We start from the raw sequence: 18217 nt of genomic DNA, 5'->3' as shown, positions 1-18217 counted from the left end.
AGCAGCAATGAGGGAACTTGGTTTCAGTAAAAACAAATTGGTATTACAAAAAGTACAACATTGAGATACCACACTGACAAAGTTGAAAACCCAGTGGCCTTGATATGAAATAATTTGGGGGGGGATGCATTGCCCCTACCGAGGCAATATGAACAAGTTAACATACTTCCATGCGTACAGAACATGAACGTCTGCAGGCCGGCAACTGGGTATCTATTTCACAAATATACTTTTATATTAAAAACTGTACACAAGATAAAGCCATGTTTTGGTCTAGCTATACACTGTACACATAGCTTAAAATCTGTAAAAAAGCAAATTTTATGGAAGAATTATTGTTGAGGTATATTGTTAAACAACTGTATCTAGTTCAAGATCTATATGTAGTTTAATACAGGCACTTCTGGTGGGTCACAGGAAAGATGTCTGAAAACCTTTAAAACAAATACCAGTATATCAAAACTGAACAGCACTGGCTGCACTTCGTTCCTAGATGTTCTTCTGCACTTGCATAGTCATCCTTTTTAAAATACTCAAAAAAAATGTTCGCTCACTATGTCATCCGGAATACAAAGCATAACATGCAATGCTCCACATTCAGGATGATCGCATCGCAGAGGTTTTTTCAGCACAGAAGCCACATAACACCCACATATACATTTTTACAGCTAGCCTTATTTAACCATGCACACAAAGAAGCACTCTGCCTCTATCCGCTCCAAGCGGGAACAAAAGAGGGCGTGTTTTTATTTGAAATTGACAGCCCTTTGCTACCAGCTCATTGCACAGGCAATGTTATGCATGTTTGACGAGGAGCACGCTGAGTACGCGCAACAAATTTATTCTGGAATGTATGGTCTTCGCGCGCACGCTGAATGCGTGCAAGAACCCGGTTGAAACACTTGGTACCGGTCTGTCTTTCTTTCGCCGGTGAGGGTGCACTGCAACTTGGGGCGGATAGAATATTCACAAAAGCTATATCGTCACACCACCATGAACTAGGCTTGCGTCCAAGTCAGAATGGAGTCATTTGAAAGCACTTTCCTCTTCATATGGAAAGATGTTCATAAGTTATTATAACCTGAATGATATGTAGCAAGATGTAATTAGTGAACTTCATTTGCAACACTTGGTTGAAGTTTTAAGATATTGTGACATATTTTATACAGACTGTATTGTAAGAATTCATGGGAGAAAGTTTTAGTGGAAGCAACTAATTTTTCTTTTCTTTCCCTACAAACACCATCGTCGGGGGTTCAGGGTACCCCCAAACCAGAGTTGTATTCGAGTCCATCACAATCCCGGTAAGTCCATCACAAGTCATTCAGTCTTACGCCAACTCACAAGCTATTCAAATGAACTGTGACAAAAGCATACTTTTGTCACTGTTCGCCCCGTTCCTTATAACTGACCTTGTGAAGGGACTTGTGACTGGCCTTGTGAAGGGACTTGTGACTGGACTTGTGACTGGACTTGTGATGGACTCGAATACAACACTGCCCCAAATAATCCCCCTGATATATATGAACACTAATAATGATTGTAATTATTCATGCTTTGAAAAATAGGAAACTTGACTCAAAAGGTTTGAAACTTTGACTGATGCGTCCTCAATTTAAAAGAAGTTTTTGGTAAAAATGGTAGTAGATCTGGCATTTGTAAAGATGAAAATTGAAAAAAACCTGAAATTTAGACAGTTTATGCTACAAAAAAAGAGGTACAGCATTTACAATAGATCTTTATCTCTGTAAAATCATGTGATTAAATGAATTTGGAAAAAAATATAAATTTACATCAAATAGAGCTATATAAACTCAACCATAGCATTCAAGTTGGGACATTTTCATGTCCATCAAAAAATATGGTTTTATACACGATGAAAGTTTAGAAATATTTAGGAGCCATGCAAGAGTGTCTCTGCAGTCACTGAACAGCAAAATGGAACCAGACTTTTTACAAGTAAAATTTTTGAAAAAGGGTCACTCTCTCAACTTGGGATCCATACATGTGATGGTTTTGTGCCTCCTCACACCTGACTTGTGTAGTTTGATGTGGCAATAACACTGACATTGACTTTAAAGTTTGTGATTTGTACTTAATCACTCTTATAGATTGAAGAACATGTTCTAAACTTATAACATCAGGTGTCAGATAAGACATAAACATGAAAAAACAGGACGCCAAATGCAAAGAATGACCCAAAAAGTTTAAAAATGAGGCCGGGTACCAAAAAAGACATCCCTTTGTGATAAAGAACTCACCAGTTCACCAGCAAAGTCACATTCATCACGCAAATATGTCATCGTCACTGTCTACCTCAGACACTGCCTTGGCCTTTCTGGAGGCTCCACGGAATGTGCCCCTTAGCTCATAAGCAGCGTCCGAGCCTTGGGAACGGTCCACCTGGTTGGCCTGTCGGCGGTCCTGCCGGTCAAATTCCTCTTGCAGCTGCAGCGCCAACTTGCGGTCTTCCTCTTCCTGTTTGAGTCGTCGTTCCTCCTCGCCGACCAGCTCCATGTACTTCCAGATGGTGTTGCGTCTGGTCTTGGAGGGCGTCTTTTGGTGCACGCTCGGGCTTGGCACGTTCAGACTGCCGCCAGACAGCGGGGGCGTGTTCTTCGTCTTCGCCTTGGCCTTTGTTGCGGTGATCTCTTGCGGCGATTTTGCTGTGGCTTTCCTACCGTGTGGAGAGTTGCCAGGCCCTAATTTGACCCCTTCCACGGTCCCGTTCTGCTCTCGTTTCTGCTCCCCATTGGACCCGAGCGTGGTGTCCATCAAGACGGATTTGTTTGGGGTTGGGATGCCCTTGAGCCGGTCGGTTCCAGCCCTGGAGGCATTCTCCTGATAATTCTCCTCCACTGTCTTCTTGCGAGAGGCTGCAGCATCCTTCTTCTTGTCCGCCTTGGTTTTGCTGGAGAAGGGGCTGGGAATGAGGGAAGGTAAGGGCGGAGTGGTACCACTTCCTGTCAGCGGCTTCCGTCTTTTCGGGGAGACTGAATGGTCCAGTTCCGGCCCCTCGCTCTCTTTTCCGGTAAAGAGCTGCTTGATGGTGCTTTGCCGTGGCTTAGGCTGGTTTGCTCTCATACGGTAAACCTTCCCGGGGCTCTTCTTCACACTGTTTGGGCTGCTACCAGAGTCACCACTACTACTGACATCTTTTGAAGCCTGAGATGTTGCATGCTCCAGCCTCTGTCGTTTACTCTGTGTTTCAGGGCTGCAACTTTTCCGTTTCACCCTGTTATTTGCTGCCTCAGTTTGTTTACTGTGGTTTTTGGTGACCCCATTCAACTGTTTTGCCAGTTTTAACTGATTCTTTGTACCAACACATGGCGTGCTTTCATCGTCCACTTCTATCATTATGACATCATTGTCATCGTCCATCAAGTCATCACTGATCGGTTTTGCACAGGGGTTTGCCTCATTTGAAGGCTCAGCTTTCCTGGTTGGGTTGGTCAGTGTTTGTTGTTGCAGTGTTTGGGGCGTGTCCTCGGCGAGAGGGGACTTTTCAGGCTTAGAATGTTGCTTGTGGGCAAACAGGGTGAGCCTGGGTGTCACCGGTTTGCGATGGAGCCGCTTGCTGAGCTCTTGTCGCATCAGAGAGCTGGTCCCACCCAGAGCGGCTTTGCTAGTCATCGTCGCTTTGGACGTTTCGGTCAACTTCTTCCGCTTCTCTTTGATCAAGCTCTCGAACTTGGCCTTGACGAGGGGTGGGAGACTGACATCCTGGCCAGGCTCCTCTTTCGTGAGATGGGCAGTGAGGTTCCTAGGCATGGCGTGGACGACTTTCGGCGATTCCTTCCTACCGTTGGCAAGCCTACGGTGCGAGGTACGGGGCGAGACATCAATGGGCCTGAAATGGTTCAGCTCCGGAGAGATGCTGTCAGTACTGGTTATGCTGTCTGATCGCTTCCTCATGCTCTTAAATTTAGTGGCTTCCTCAAAGGGCTTCTTCTCCACACTCTCAAAGGCACTCTCTTTTTTGCTTCCTTTCTCATCTCCGCCTTCGTCCTCTTTCGACTCCTCCTTGGCATCCAATATGAAGTCAGCACTGAGCAAGCAGCCCTTAAAACCTTTACTGCTGCCTGAATCGCTGCTTGGGCTCGGGTAGGAAATGGCCGGGCTGGCTGGGTCAGAGACGATCTCCAGGATGCAGTCACTGGAGCTGCGATCTCCCCAGGGTGGGTCGCCGATCAGGACTTGCTCGGTGGTGTCCCCTTTCGATGTAGAGGGCTTGTCAAAGTCCAGACCGACGCTAGAGACGGAGGACTCGCTGGAGGCTCGCATGCTGGAGGTGGAGGAGACTGGGGACGAGGCACCAGGTGCCAACTTGGTGGATGAAGCTTTGGACGAGGTTCGGGACTGGGACGAGGTCCGGGACTGGGGCGATGTCTGCTTGACACTAGGGGAGAGGAAGGTGTCGATGCGGCGACACTTAATGGAAGAGGAGGCACCAGTGCTGCTGCTGCGAGAGGAGTTGCGGGATGTCCTCTTGGAGATGATAGTGGTGGTGGTGCTTGGTGTTGCTGATGCAGCATTAGGACTCTAAAATAGATGTTGTAAACAAATGAAGATAGATCACATGATCAGATGAGAGTTGTGACAAGATTAGAAACCTGGATTGACTTGTGACTGTAAGAGGAAAATACAACATACCAACCTTCGGGAATGTACCCATCGCAGACAAAATGGCGTACAGCTAGAACACATGGTTTTTAACGTGTGTCCCTTCTAACTCAGCATTAGTTTTGACCAACATTTCATTGTTAGGAAATAATCTTTGCAAACAAGATCATCTGGAAATCACCTTGGTCTACAATTGAGCGGAGCGCAACTCACCTTTAAAATTTGCGCTTGAAGTCTTCTGGCAAACTCTTCATCCTTCAAAGCTTGCTCATGTAAAATTTGTGCCCTAATTTCTTCCTATAAATCAATGAAATGCCAATACATCAAAGGTTTGGACTTCACAGATTTCAGCTGTGCTTTATTAATGAGAAGTGAGTTCAACATGATTACGTGACGACAGCAAAATACACTGGACATTTTGTTGGTAACAGGTTTTCGGCACTGCAACCACTGCCAACACTGCCAACAAAGAATCTACAGGGGCTTCCGTGATGGCAGAAAGTGATAACAGTAAACAGTCTTGCTCAAGGACACAAACACAACAATCATTCCCTGCTGACCTGCATGGGGCTGTCTCCCTGAGACATTTTCCGCGCCAGTGCCTCATCCAGCTCCTGTTGCCGTGCCAACTCATTCTGCTGCTCTTCATACAGTCGGACCTCCTCCCTCTGCAGCCAGGCTATATATTCCTCGCTCTTCCTGATTTCTTCCTCTTCCATTTGTTGGCGCTCACATCTCAGCTGGGGGAGGGGGAAATGAGGAATATTGGTAAGTTGTCCCTTAGGATGCGGTAACTATGGCAACAAGCTGGATAATATTTTTGAGAGGGGGAAATTTACCTTTTCTATTGCTTCAAGGTACTCTTGCTTGATAGCTCCTGGTTCACAAATCCTTTTCACTGGTACAAAATCTGCAAGAAAAGTTGAAAAAAATTCAATCACTGCATCTCGTCATCTCCTACCTCAGTTTTCAGTCATTCAAATTCATCTGTTTGGGATCTTATATCTCAATTTCAAACTTAATCTTTCCCATTTGCAATTGAGTGTATTAAACATGATAAATTCTCCTAATCTACCAACGTATTTTATTCTGCCATGATTCAATTTTTCAACAAAGTCAGAGTTAGGTCTGGGCCTATTTATCTATTATGTCCCTGATGGGAAAATGACAATTTTGAAGTTGTTTAGGCAAAGGCATCCTATGGCATGCATGCCACTAGGGCCTAGGCCTTTTTTTTCTTTTTCTTTTTTTGCACAATTACCAAAAATTTCTTCTTCCTCCTCCTCTTCCTCTTCGCCCTCCATCCTCCGGTGACAGCGATCGGGGAAAGCCCTCTGGATTTGCTTCCACCTCCGCTCATCCACCAGGTTATTCTCCCTGGCCCGCCGCCTGGCCCAGTTACTGATGCGCAGTCGACACATCGGACAGGTGAAGTTAGCCTCCTCAACATTCTTGCGAAAACACGGCATGCACAGCTCGTGATTGCACGGCATTCGCACGGGCTCGATCAGGATGCACATGCAGATCGGGCATTTGCAGTCGGACAACCGCAGGCTGGGTTGGATTCTTTCCGTGTCTCGATCCCTACTCGGAGACTTGTCGTCTCCACTAGCGCTACTCGACGCCATTTTCGACGTTCACCTCACAAAATCTCGATCATCGCGCGCGACTTTCGACCTATTCATTTAACATGAATATTCATATTTAAAGTGTAACTGATCATGTTGGCCTTTTCTAAAGTAATATACTGTTTGCAACCCTAATCCAACACTTATTAGATCCAATTTTTGTGAAAATGTCATGTATCTCATCAAAGGAAGTAGTTAATAAGTTTCTTCATTAAAACGACAGACTAATCGTGATGCGTAAACAACACCAACAACAGACAAGTCCAGTCTAGTTTACCAATCCATGATTCCCAAACGTCTGTACATGTATTTATTACGAAACTTTATTTTGAAGCCCGACTAATTTTCAGACTCGCCTCTACAAGTCCCCTGTTTAACGGAAAAATCTTTTTATAATAACATGTGAATATTAAATTTATTGAAAAATTTTAAAAATGTCCACCGCTGCCCTCTTGTATGAGCTCCGTACATTTATATCACTCATAACTCAACTATCATTACACCCGTTTCTCGAATCAGCATCTCAGTCTTAGTTAATTCCCGTTTGTCAATTTACCCATCCCACTAAAAAGTTAAGCTCCACCCACATCACAGCTCTTTGATGTGACGTCATGACAGATTTCAAGATGGCAGCTCCCAGGCCTCAAGTCGCACGTGTGTATTTCTAACACTGACAGTTCTTTGAGAGAGTTAATCTCTTGTTAAGCAGTGAATTCAAATTGTTTTCCAATCACCGAAAACATAATAATGTTTCCTTGATACTCTGAAGTCAAGACTAGGGAGATTATCTGAGTTTCATCGCTTGATTTTGCTGTCATGTCCGTGTTCTTTTTAGGCCTAGGCTCAGATCATGTTCATGGTCGTTACATTATTACATTGCTAGTCGTATGTTCGTGTCCACAGTTTATTAAATTGGCACAAACAAAAAAGGCCATGCCTCAGTGCATGGTGATTATTAGTGCATGCATGGGCATGCTGACACGTGTCACACATGTATGACCTACTTTGGTTGGACATGCAAGGCACGCAAGTAACATGCTCCACAAAGCAAGGAAACAGATGGACCCTACGAATTGCCTTTTATAACATTTGGCGATAGCCCAATCATGACTTTCCAAATGTTAGAAAGGCGATTCTCAGGCAGAGACTGTGTTCAATGTTACATCTCTTCCTTGCTCTGTGCATGGACTAATGCAGTATGCTTACTGGCCTACAAATGGAACAGTCAGTTGTGTACATTGTCAATGAAAAGAGAGGGCAGTTTATTTCTTGTAAAAAGTGTAAAAAATGATGCCCTTTATTTTAATTTGATTTTTATAAGGATTTTTATAGTCTGTGGCATTAGAAAGGAAGGCCTTTGACTTTGCACTACAGTTATTGTGGTTATTTAGTTTATTGTAGCATGTGCTACATTCTTTATATGTCTTTGACCTTGTAGTTTTGTTCTCTTCTATATATATGTTTTGTATTGTCAGTGCCAAATAAATGATAATAAAGGTGTTCATTACATTTACCACCCTGTTCCTCTAGGCCTAATAAGGGAACAAATTCTTCGGTTTCAAAACAACTTATCTAGTCAAGTTGTTAGTGATGTCTTCTTTCATATCAGAAAGGAAAGGGAACAGGGATTTTGGTTTTTGAGGGAAATTTAGGGGTAAATACAGCAGCGTACGTGACCGCCCCGAAGAGTTGTGAACAAGGTCAATTAGCGATGGTGGTCTGGTTCCTTGACCTGGATGGAAATTTGTTTTGATGAATCCAAAATGCCTGAGTCGGGTAACCAGACGAGAAACAAAATGGCGTGATTCGACTGACTGGTTGTCTTTTGCCAAACTTGGGTTAGAAATTTGTAGTTTACTTGCTTAAATATTGCCAAAATTTACCAAAACCAGGCCTATCAGGTTTGAGTAATGGTTCCTTAAGGTTCAAAATGTTAGTAAGTTTGAGGAAGTGGATTTTGTTCATTTTTATAGGAACAAGGTGCTAAAGGTAATGAACACCGCAATAAATTCATTTTAAAAAAATCACTGAGAAAATGAGCATTTATTGAAATATTGAAACTAAGAAGTATTAAGTTTTGATATTACACGTTTAATTCGAGACGATCCATGACGATGTGACTTTTTAAAATTTTTAATTGAACAGGTTAAAAGGCAAATATTTTTGCTTAATTTTTTTTATTACTTATTAGTTCGTGGAAAAGAGGGCTTGTGGATGGTACACGGTCCACCTGATTTCAGAGAAAATGCCCAGTTTCCCAGGTAACTGTATAGGAGAACTTGCAGCTGTGGAGAGTACCAAAATATTATGAGACTTAATTTCAACAGTGAAAATACATTGTACTCTGTCATGTGTGTAAGAATCTAGCTGACAGGCATACAAAATAATGAAACTTTTTTCGGGAATTGTGAGGTACGTTTACACAGGATTTGTATAACTGAGTTTATTTAAGATGGTGCCATTTATTTTTATCTGTCTGCACTGATGCAGCATTTATGTTAGAGTTTATGGAGTTGCCCTTGCTGAAGAAAATAGGCTTGACGTGGTTTAAGTTTATGATGGCTTGGTCGCACAGCGTTTTGTGTGCATTCCCACAAGTTAACGCTGGGTTCTTGGGTGGGAGGAAAGCCCAAATCTAGGAGAGCCCTGAGAGTGAGGATTGCATCTCATTTGAATCAGAACCTGCATGCGGGCAGAGTGGGATTCGAACCCGGCTCAAAAGAGTTGGAAGAAGACTTAAGTTGCAGTGCAGCTCCAATTGCCAGCATCCTTTTCATCTGATTGTATTTTTCTCTCCGCATTTTTTCCAGGGACAGCAGTGTTGCCTGCAGGGTCATGGCGTACAGCCCCGATGGCACGCTGTTTGCGTGGTGTAATGGTCAGAGGTGAAGTACAGTTTTGTCTAATTTTGTTCCACTTTGGGGGTTTTTTTTTGGTCTTCTATGTCCCTGCAAACCTTGACACAGAATTTGGCAAGGTCTATTCCAACTCACTGCACATATGTCATCAAGGCACTGTCTGGATTCGTTCACTGTGCTGGAACTCAGTGGCACATTCTTTGATAACTTCCATTGAGGATAAAGCCCTATCCTGCTTGTAAATCGTAGACCTCCTTATAGGGGTCGAAGAGAGGGTTATGGTTAAATCTGTTTTGAAAGGAGAGAAATTAGTTTAGCTTATTTTTAGCCCAAAATGCGTCAGCAATGCCCGTTGCTAGGTCAAGGTCCTTAAAGCTCTGTCAGAGTTGCCCACAACTTGACCCTTGACCTGGGTAATCACATTACCTCCACGTTTGTTTTCCCACCAGCACCACCGTGATCAGAGTCGCAGACTGGGTGGTCGTCCAGCAGATCCCAACCACCAGGACAGCTCAGCTCGGCTTCTCCCCTCGTGGGACCTACCTTGCCACTTGGCAGCAGTACCACGGTACGCCTCACCACAAATTCGCGCGATGCCAACAGTACACAGCCCCTGGCCTGTGGTTGGTCAGAAGAAGTAGAAGGGACGTGTCCAATCTACTCCTTTCTCCTCAACCCACCGGCATTGTTTTTTTTTCCTTTTCAAAACGTCAGTGGATATGCACATGGTGTGTCCATTCCAGCTTCAAGAACATGACATATCCCTCTCACCAACTTGACCTGTTCCACGTAGTGGATCCATGGATGTTTTAAGCAGAACTGACGGAGAGAAACACTGTCTCAAGTTGAATATTAATCACCAATTTTAATACCAAATTGAAATTTTGGGGCGGTTCAAATGATGTCTTGTCTGAAGGTGCTTGGAATTTTCTTTCTACTGATTAGCATAAATCATAGAATATTTGTGGTCACGTTGTTTCCTCTAAATTGAATTTTTCTAGATCTGTAAGTGTTTCTGTATTTTTCGCTTCCTCAGCCATCAAAGACAACCCAGCAGCCAGCTACAATTTGCATATATGGAACCTAGAAACAGGGAAGAGCGTCAAGGCAACCATTCAGAAGAAACGAGCGCTCTGGTACTTGTTAAACATTTGACAGTCGAAACAGTCAACCACCAGGCTGCACATGTTACCAGGTTATAGCGACCAAACACGGTTGAAATACAGACAGTGAGGGCAATTCTTTGTCCCAAAATGCGATTCTGACTTCCTGAACAAAAGACATTGTCCCCTAATATTAAGGCGGGGAAGGCCTACCCGCGTTAACACACTGGTTACGAGAAAATGAAGCATGTTTACACGCCCTCGGTGTTAACTGACTGAATATTTTCTCTTTTCACTGTGAATTTTACAGGAGACCACAGTGGACATCGGAGGAATCAGTCTGTGCTGTTTTTGCCAGCGGTGGAGTTCACTTCTACAGAGATCATGATTTTGGTGAGCTTCATAACTCAGCGTGAAGGTGTTGAAAGAGTGATTAAAAAAAGATTGTGAGAAATTTTCAACAAACCTGCCTTGTTCTTCCTCTTTTTATCTAGAAAATATAACTGCGAGGCTGACACTCCCAAGAATGGAAGGCTGCGTCTTGTCAGAGGGGGAAGCTCCGCCCACAGTTGGTGCCTACGTGCCTGTCATAAAGGTAACAAGCGGCTTAATGACACACACCAGTCCTTTGTCAATTCAGGCTTTCCACAATCTATGGCTTCACAGTTATGAGGTTCCCACCCTGGAAATGTGAGTTCCGCATGGGTCAGATTTCTACAGCTTGGAGAATGAAATGTCGCTAAATTGTTAAAAGTTCTCATTTTTTCATGTCATTCATAGGTTGTTTTCACTTGCCCTTGCTTGAACCGCATAGTTTGCTTGTCATTACTTACATTGCACGGCATTGGATTTCAATTCCTTAGAGTTTGAGGTAGATATACCATGGTGGAACATTTTCAACACTTCAGGGTTTACCAATAGGCTGGAGTTTTTGACCCTACACTATATAGTCCTTAAAAAGCCTTAGGTGTTATTTGGGGAGAGATGAGAATTTGAGTGTTCCTTCATTGTCTTGATTTATGTCAGCAGTTTATTCGTTTTGGTTATTTCTCCTGCCATTGTAGGGGACCCCAGCCTTCGTGAGGCTGTACAGGTACCCCAACCTCGGGGGCGAAGGCTCTGCCCTAGCCAGCCGAAGCTTCTTCAAGGCCGATAGCATTCACATGCTGTGGAACAAGAAAGGTAACGTTCACAGCGCCCGGCGCCGTACACTTTAAAAATGTCACATTCCGGTCCACTTTGTTTAATCACTGGAACTTGTGGAATGTTGTCCGTTGTGACAGGAACCGCCCTGCTGGCGATGGCGAGCACCGACGAGGACAAAACGGGCCAGTCGTATTACGGAGAGCAGTCGCTGCACTTCCTAGAAACCAACGGAGAAGGGTGTGCCGTGACGCTACGTGAGTAGGCTGTTTGTTGGTCTGTCCATCTGCACTGGCGTCCATACATTAGTCTCTCAAGGGATCCCTTGTTTTTAGCATAGGCATTCCTGTTTGTGAATTTTGAAATGCCACAAATGATGGAAATATCTTTTTTTTCATTTGCAGCCAAGAAAGGACCCATTTACAGTATAGACTGGAACCCTAACTCTATGGATTTTTGTGTTGTATACGGCTGTATCCTTTGAATAGAAAAATGACATTTTCCACGACAAAAATGACATCTTATGGACAAGCTCCTTCTTCCTAGACACCATCTGCCTGTGGAACACACTGCCCCAGCAAGTTGTCGAGTTGCCGACCCTGGATATTTTCATGTCCAGAGTGAACAATGCCAATGTGGGATAGCCGTGCCATCCTTGTAATGTTCTGCACCCGTAGTTTTGACTTGTACACATTTGTCATTTTTATGTGTGCGTTAAGCTCTTTCTGCACCTGTTTGTCTGCGCCTCAACAGGTATGCAAGAATATACTTCTGGGGAAGTTTCTGCACAGTACAGGATGATGACGATGATTTCTAGAGCAGTCATAGACCAATAAATTGCTGTCTTTAAGACTAACAATTAGTCTTCCACCAAGAATATATGTTTTAAATTTACTTCAATTTCGTTTTCTGAATTCAATTCATTTGTAGGTTCCTTTTTTCGGGACTTGTTTACTTGACAGTCACAAAACTGGGAGTTAGTCAGTGCTAATTCACAAGGTCAAAATTAACAGAATAGGCCATGCAGATCTGATGGTTTTTCTCAGAAGTGACAGCAAGCTCATATCTATAATCTACAAAACAGTGGGTGGGACTTCTTGAACGGTAGCTCAGATGTGTTTTAACAACTGAACGTTTTACATCAACCTTTTGATATTTCCTTGACCCATTCCACTCCAGTCAGCCCCGCCAAGGCCACACTCTTCAACCTGAAGTGCGAGCCCATTTACGACTTTGGCACGGGGCCACGGAACTGTGTCTACTATAACCCACAAGGCACCGATATCCTTCCAATTCATCGTCATCGTTCTTCTGTCCCGACTGACTAGTTTCTCGGCAAACACCTGCTAAGCTTGCATTTAAACTTAAGGAGCAAAAAAAATTTCCTCAAAGGGACGAATCCCCTACAAGGATGCTGCTTGACACCCTATGAGACTGGTCTGAAAATCTCCGAGTGTTTTCTAAGTGAATACCTCAATACATGTATTTTCACGGCTAAACTGACATCTTTCAGATGATCATGAAGAGGAACATCTTCAGAAGAGCACCCTTTTTCAGATGATGTGTGAATCATCATTAGGCGTATTGTGTTCCAAGTTTGTACTGTTTGCTTCCTTAATATAATCCACTTCTTTGCTTGGCTGGTTTTGGAAACCTCAGAGGAAAAATGGTGAGAATGTTTATTTCTGGTAATGGCAATTTTAAACAGCACTTCCGAAAGTATTTGAGAACCAAAACCCAATTGGACATCAAGAGGGTTTATGACTTTAGTTTGAAAAGTTGATATTTAATTGTATGAATGTCTGCTTATTACTTTTGGACGAAATCTTTTACAATTATCCACCGGAATCGCAAGATTGTCGTCCAGTCCACAGGTTTACCCCTCTCTCCGATTTGTCTTTAGGAATTCTGGGGGCGGGGTTCCCTGAAATTGGTGAGTAGGATGCAGGCTGATGACTCGACGCAGTTTGAGTGGAGCCCGGACGGAGAACACTTCCTGACCGCCACCTGCGCGCCACGCCTTAGAGTGGGCAACGGGTGAGCTATTTATCTCTCTGTGGATGGCTGTCGCCCTGTATGTGAGTGTCTGTGTATTCTCGTTTTTCACTATTTGTGTCGCTGTATCTGTCATACGTAGTTTGAAGAAAGCCCAGGCGGTAGCTGTACACCTCCTCACAGGATCGGCAGTGCGTGAGCTACCCCCCCCCAGTGACTGTCATCCTGTATGCCACTGTCTGTATTTGTGTTTGTTGCTGTGTCTCGGGTTAAGCTCCTCAGAGTATGAATAGAGGCTAGATGGGAAACACTTGGAGGATCACCTCTAGGTCCCAATCTCTCTCTCTCACTCTCTGCTTTCAACAGTTAATCTTAGAAATTTTGGGTTTTTTTTTTACTTTAGCTACAAGTTTTGGCACTACTCCGGCCGGTTACTCAACGAATTCTCCGTCCCCAGGGACAAGGAACTGTGGGAGGCTGTCTGGCAGCCGTTCCCTGCCGGAACCTTCCCGGCAAAGCCCATCATCAGCCCCCAAGTGGCGGCGACCCAGGCTGAACCCAAGCCGGCCCCCTACAGACCTCCCAATGCGACCGGTGCCTCCACCGTCAAGTTCAGGGTGAGCCTCTATTGTTCTTCCTTAACAGTGCGTTCACCCCTTGCAAAGTAAACGGGGCCGGAGTCTGCCTAGCTTCGCAGAAATCTTGCAGAATCCCCGCAGATGTCCTAGTGGATCTGAAGGACTTCTGATGACTGAGCTTAAAATTGCTACAGAAATTGGCGTACTCTATCTGTAAAGATTCTAGTGATAACTTTCTGTTTTGTTTTGCACACAGGAAGAGGAAGCCCCCGAAGCCGTGTCAGGTAAGGCCACTTCAAATAAATCATTTGTTTGTCATGCAGCACTCTTTAAAATTATGCATATAGAGTATTTTTACCAAAATTTTGTCCAAAATGAATTTTATTGCACCTTATCGTTGCAGACAAGGCTCTCTCAAAGAATGCACTGAAAAACAAGAAGAAGCGAGAAGCCAAGGCAAAGGCCAAGAAGGAAGAGTTGGTTGGATCACCTCTTGTGAGTAGATTTCAGGCTGGGGTTTTTTTTGTCTGTTTCATTTGCTTGTTTACCAGCTATTCATTTTGGCAAAGTGCAAGGTCACTTGTCGGCCGGCTTACAGACAAGCTTCTTGGAGGAACATTTTTTCGGGCATGCTGGCATTCCTCTGTAACCAGTGGCCAGGTGGCTTGTTATTAGTTGGCCTTTGGCTCCCTGTACTGCTGGCCGGTTAGGTGGCTAGATGGCTGGTTGGATGACTCAAGGGTGCAACTTTTCCTCGGATCAGCTGATTTCCTCTTTTGTCACTTCACACTCGTGCCCTGGAAAATTGGAGACCGCTGTACTGGCTGTTGGCTGGTCAGTTAGTGGCTGGTTTTTTTGGTTGGCTGGCCGACTGGTTGGCTAGTGTTTTCTGTCAGCCTGCTTACAGGCCATCTATTTGTCAAACTTGGTAATGGGATGGCTTTGTATTCATCTTGGTTCTATAACTCACTAATATCTGGGATTGGTTTTCAGGATCCTCGTTCAGCTGAGCAGCGAGACGCCTTGGCCATGGCCTCTTACGTCCTGGGGCCAGCCCAGAACACCCCAGTCACCCCACCCTCACTGCAGGATGCCACAATCCCTACCGAAATCGACAAGAAGATCAAAAATCTCCGCAAGGTCAGTAATTAGGTCAAAGGGGTCAGAAAGGTCACACACACTTAGAAATTATATTGCAGCATCGGAGAGGTCAGTAAAGTTGTGAACATTTAGCAACATTCTGGTAAGGTCAAGAAAGATCGGGATCAGTTTGGAAAAAAATGTATTAGAATTGTACTGTAGCGTCATTTAGGAGTACATTTGCGTTTACTGCCAGTAGTTGGTGCCAACTCATCAATGTTACATTATTGACGACCTTAACTGTCTGTTAGAATTTGACATCGTGATTGCTGGGAAACAATTTGAGATGAGCCATGATTAAATGAAAAGTGAAATCTTACTATCAATCCCAGCTGAAGAATCGCTTGTCAGGAATTCGGATAGTTCACTTGTTCTTGTATTTTTTTTGCCCATCCAGAAATTGAAGGCGATTGAGAAACTGAAGGAGCAGAAAGCAGAGGGGAAAACGCTGGAGGCCAATCAACTCTCAAAGATCGAAGGAGAAGCAGTCATCATTCAGGAATTGCAGGAGTTGGAATTGAATGGCTGAAGTCAGGGATTATTCACACTTCTCAAGTTAATTTTTCTTCCCCCAAGTTTCAGAAGTTGCCAGCATGACCATCATTGAAGTTACCAATGACCTTTTAAGTCTCTGAAAGAAGAAATTATATGCGCCAATTTAATTTGGAGGAGGTGGTTTGAATCTTGCATTTTCTTCTTGGATAAAGTTCTTGTTGCCATGTTAACAGTTTTTCACCACTTGTCAACAGAGGTCGCTGTTTCTATTAATTGTGTCAGTTTCCCATTATGCCATTGGGAACCTCGGGCAATAATTCATTGCGGATAATGAGGGCCTCCTACGTTGTGTGATGGACATTTGTACAAGCGGAGGCTTTCGGTATGATGTCAGTTTTTTCTTCTGTGCTGTTCCCTCGAAAGTCGAATATCATTTGCCTCTTTCAACACCAATAAATAAAATGCTCCAGGTTTTGTTAATTTTAGAACTGTTTCCCCCCTTGCATGATTAGCATTATATTCACTCTTAGCGGGCAGAAACTTAGTTTAATGAAAAAGAACGAAGTGCATTCTCCATTTACTTCTGCACAGAGTTTTTTCTGTATCTGGTTCCTGTGGCTGCCAAACATGAAAGCTGGCCATTTTTGGTCTCCGCATCAGAGGCACCAGACTGTTTGCTTTAAGCTTATCATCAGCCAAGTTTAAATTACGTGGCACCGTCTGACAGTAATAAATGTGTATGCAAGATGCATGAAGCCCTTAGCTTGTGGCTGTCAAAGGCGTGTGTGTTCATGGCCAGCCGTAGCCAAGTGATTCAGACAAGGGTATTAAAATAATCAACAGATACGTATTTTTCATTTGGTGACTGGTCCCAGTCACTTTTTGATGTTGCCCCGGTATTCCACATGATTTTTTTTGGGAGGGGGGGTATTTGTAAGCATTAATAAAGACACAGATATATTTATGTAATGTGTCCTACTTAATTTGTAGTAATTAGTTCTAAAAAACTATTTGGTTTGATTCATTTTTTTGTTTGTTGACCGAACTTACTTGCACGGCCTTCACCTTAATCAGTTTTGGGCCATTTTAAGAAGTACATGTAAGTGTCCAACCTACCTTATAGTCACACACTCAATTTAGTCGAGACCACTTAAGACCTTCACAAGACCACACAAGACCAACACAAGACCTCCAGTCTGAAATCCAGTCACAAGCTACTCAAATGACCTGCAGCAAAAGCATTCCTTTTGTCATTGTTCACCCTGTTACTTGTGACTGGTCTTGTGACTGGTCTTGTGACTGGTCTTGTGACTGGTCTTGTGTCTGGTCTTGTGACTGGTCTTGTGACTGGTCTTGTGTCTGGTCTTGTGACTGGTCTTGTGTCTGGTCTTGTGACTGGTCTTGTGACTGGTCTTGTGACTGGTCTTGTGTCTGGTTTTGTGTCTGGTCTTGTGATGGTGTTGTAGTACCATTTCCCTTGAAGTTTAAGACCTTGTGTTTTAATGAATTGCCAAGAGTCTATCAAATCGTGATATTTAATTGCTTCTGGTAAGAAAGATCGCCGGAAAATAATGAAAGAGAGTAGCAAATGTCAATTTACGGCAACAAATTATCGTTTTTTAAGCTTTGTGTCGAATTTTCACAATTTTGCCGAGTTTGCCTTCAAATAATTTCGATGCCACATGGAAGACTAGTAACTCTTATGAACAAAAAAGGTTATTCCTTCGAGGAAGAAAATTGGCTTTTGAAATTTACTTCGTTTTTCATTGGTACCCATTTTCGTCGTGTTTTTCACCTTACTTACTGCAGTGCCCAATTTTCACACTCTTGTCGAATTCCCCTCACAGATCATCATCGATACTGTCTGGAAGACTGATAATTTTTTTGTATCAGCTCATTTTTTCAAGATTGAGAGCCATTTGTCTGAAATGCGGTTCTTTGTTCATGCGGATTCAATTTTCCACACTGTGTTTGGTACTAAATGCATGTTAGCGGTTAACTGTTCTGACAAATTGAAACAATGCAGTCCGCAGTTAATGCCCCCCCCCATCGCAACGCTCCGTACAGCGCCTGCATTTTCCATGAAACAGTCGTAGGCCGGGTAGCGCTTACAAACGTCACGACCAACAAGTCTTGTACCCAGACCACGTATCGGCCATTCATGCGTGTGTCTGGGAAGACCATGTTCGCCCTTAGTTTTTGCGGTGGCAAAATTTCGGCACGCGCGCGTATTTGACTGGCAGGAGGCGTTGAAAACTTTGTGTCGGTTCGTGCGTGTGTGGAGCAAAATGGTCTGATTTTGACAGATTTTGAAGTCCGATATATCATTGAAGCCCCAACGGTGTGACGTTGGCATATAAGGAGGAAAGTAGGTGGTGATAAAGGTATTTTGGTTGAATCTTTGAAATTTTGGTGTGATGTTTCCTGATGGAGGCTTGCCTAGCAGCATGACTAGGCCTAGATTCAGAACCGTTGTCAATATCACTCCGGCAGTCGGTCATGTCAGGGCCTAGACTTTTTCGAGAACTCTTAGTCTAGGAAAAAATGTTGCATCCTGACTCCACTTTTCTCATCATATATCATCTCAATAAAAGTCAGTCATTACAGAAATGCTGGAAAGACACGAATTCTGGACTGAGAAACATTTATTAGGC

General features: G+C 43.6%; 2 protein-coding genes across 3 annotated transcripts in view; one reads left to right on the top strand and one right to left on the bottom strand.

Annotated features, from left to right (window-relative positions):
• Positions 1–755: 755 nt before the first annotated feature.
• On the bottom strand, positions 756–6509 carry LOC110980979 (uncharacterized). The gene is made up of 5 exons (XM_022238093.2): positions 5885–6509; positions 5463–5533; positions 5184–5363; positions 4837–4920; positions 756–4542 (listed from the first exon to the last, which is right to left on the bottom strand). Exons 1-5 carry the CDS (start codon positions 6249–6251, stop codon positions 2287–2289), a joined length of 2958 nt encoding a protein of 985 aa, XP_022093785.2. The 5' UTR covers positions 6252–6509; the 3' UTR covers positions 756–2286.
• A 299-nt stretch (positions 6510–6808) lies between these two features.
• eif2a (eukaryotic translation initiation factor 2A) overlaps positions 6809–18217 on the top strand; it is a 97561-nt gene continuing 86152 nt past the window's right edge. For both annotated transcript variants that reach the window (XM_022238168.2, XM_087145997.1), the window contains exons 1-18: positions 6809–6905; positions 8443–8512; positions 9062–9136; positions 9559–9677; positions 10146–10245; positions 10523–10605; positions 10707–10807; positions 11277–11394; positions 11496–11612; positions 11760–11828; positions 12535–12636; positions 12984–13024; positions 13259–13392; positions 13754–13967; positions 14185–14212; positions 14332–14423; positions 14922–15068; positions 15466–17947. In XM_022238168.2, coding sequence (XP_022093860.2) covers positions 6863–6905; positions 8443–8512; positions 9062–9136; positions 9559–9677; positions 10146–10245; positions 10523–10605; positions 10707–10807; positions 11277–11394; positions 11496–11612; positions 11760–11828; positions 12535–12636; positions 12984–13024; positions 13259–13392; positions 13754–13967; positions 14185–14212; positions 14332–14423; positions 14922–15068; positions 15466–15597 — 1785 coding nt within the window. In that variant the 5' untranslated portion in view covers positions 6809–6862 and the 3' untranslated portion in view covers positions 15598–17947. The remainder of the gene's footprint in view (positions 6906–8442; positions 8513–9061; positions 9137–9558; positions 9678–10145; positions 10246–10522; positions 10606–10706; positions 10808–11276; positions 11395–11495; positions 11613–11759; positions 11829–12534; positions 12637–12983; positions 13025–13258; positions 13393–13753; positions 13968–14184; positions 14213–14331; positions 14424–14921; positions 15069–15465; positions 17948–18217) is intronic.

Source organism: Acanthaster planci, linkage group LG14 (assembly GCF_054643075.1).
Source record: "Acanthaster planci isolate LZ-2023a linkage group LG14, COTS_SCS, whole genome shotgun sequence".
Classification (NCBI taxonomy): Eukaryota; Metazoa; Echinodermata; class Asteroidea; order Valvatida; family Acanthasteridae; genus Acanthaster; species Acanthaster planci.
The sequence above is the reverse complement of the archived record's forward strand: the minus strand, read 5'-3'. Positions and strand labels throughout refer to the sequence as shown.

Coding starts and splice junctions, on each gene's coding strand:
- LOC110980979 (XM_022238093.2), bottom strand. CDS start 6,251: ATGGCGTCGAGTAGCGCTAGTGGAGACGACAAGTCTCCGAGTAGGGAT. Junction 5,534..5,884: donor GGAGGAAGAAGAAATTTTTG/GTAATTGTGCAA, acceptor CTTTTCTTGCAG/ATTTTGTACCAGTGAAAAGG. Junction 5,364..5,462: donor ACCTTGAAGCAATAGAAAAG/GTAAATTTCCCC, acceptor CCCCTCCCCCAG/CTGAGATGTGAGCGCCAACA.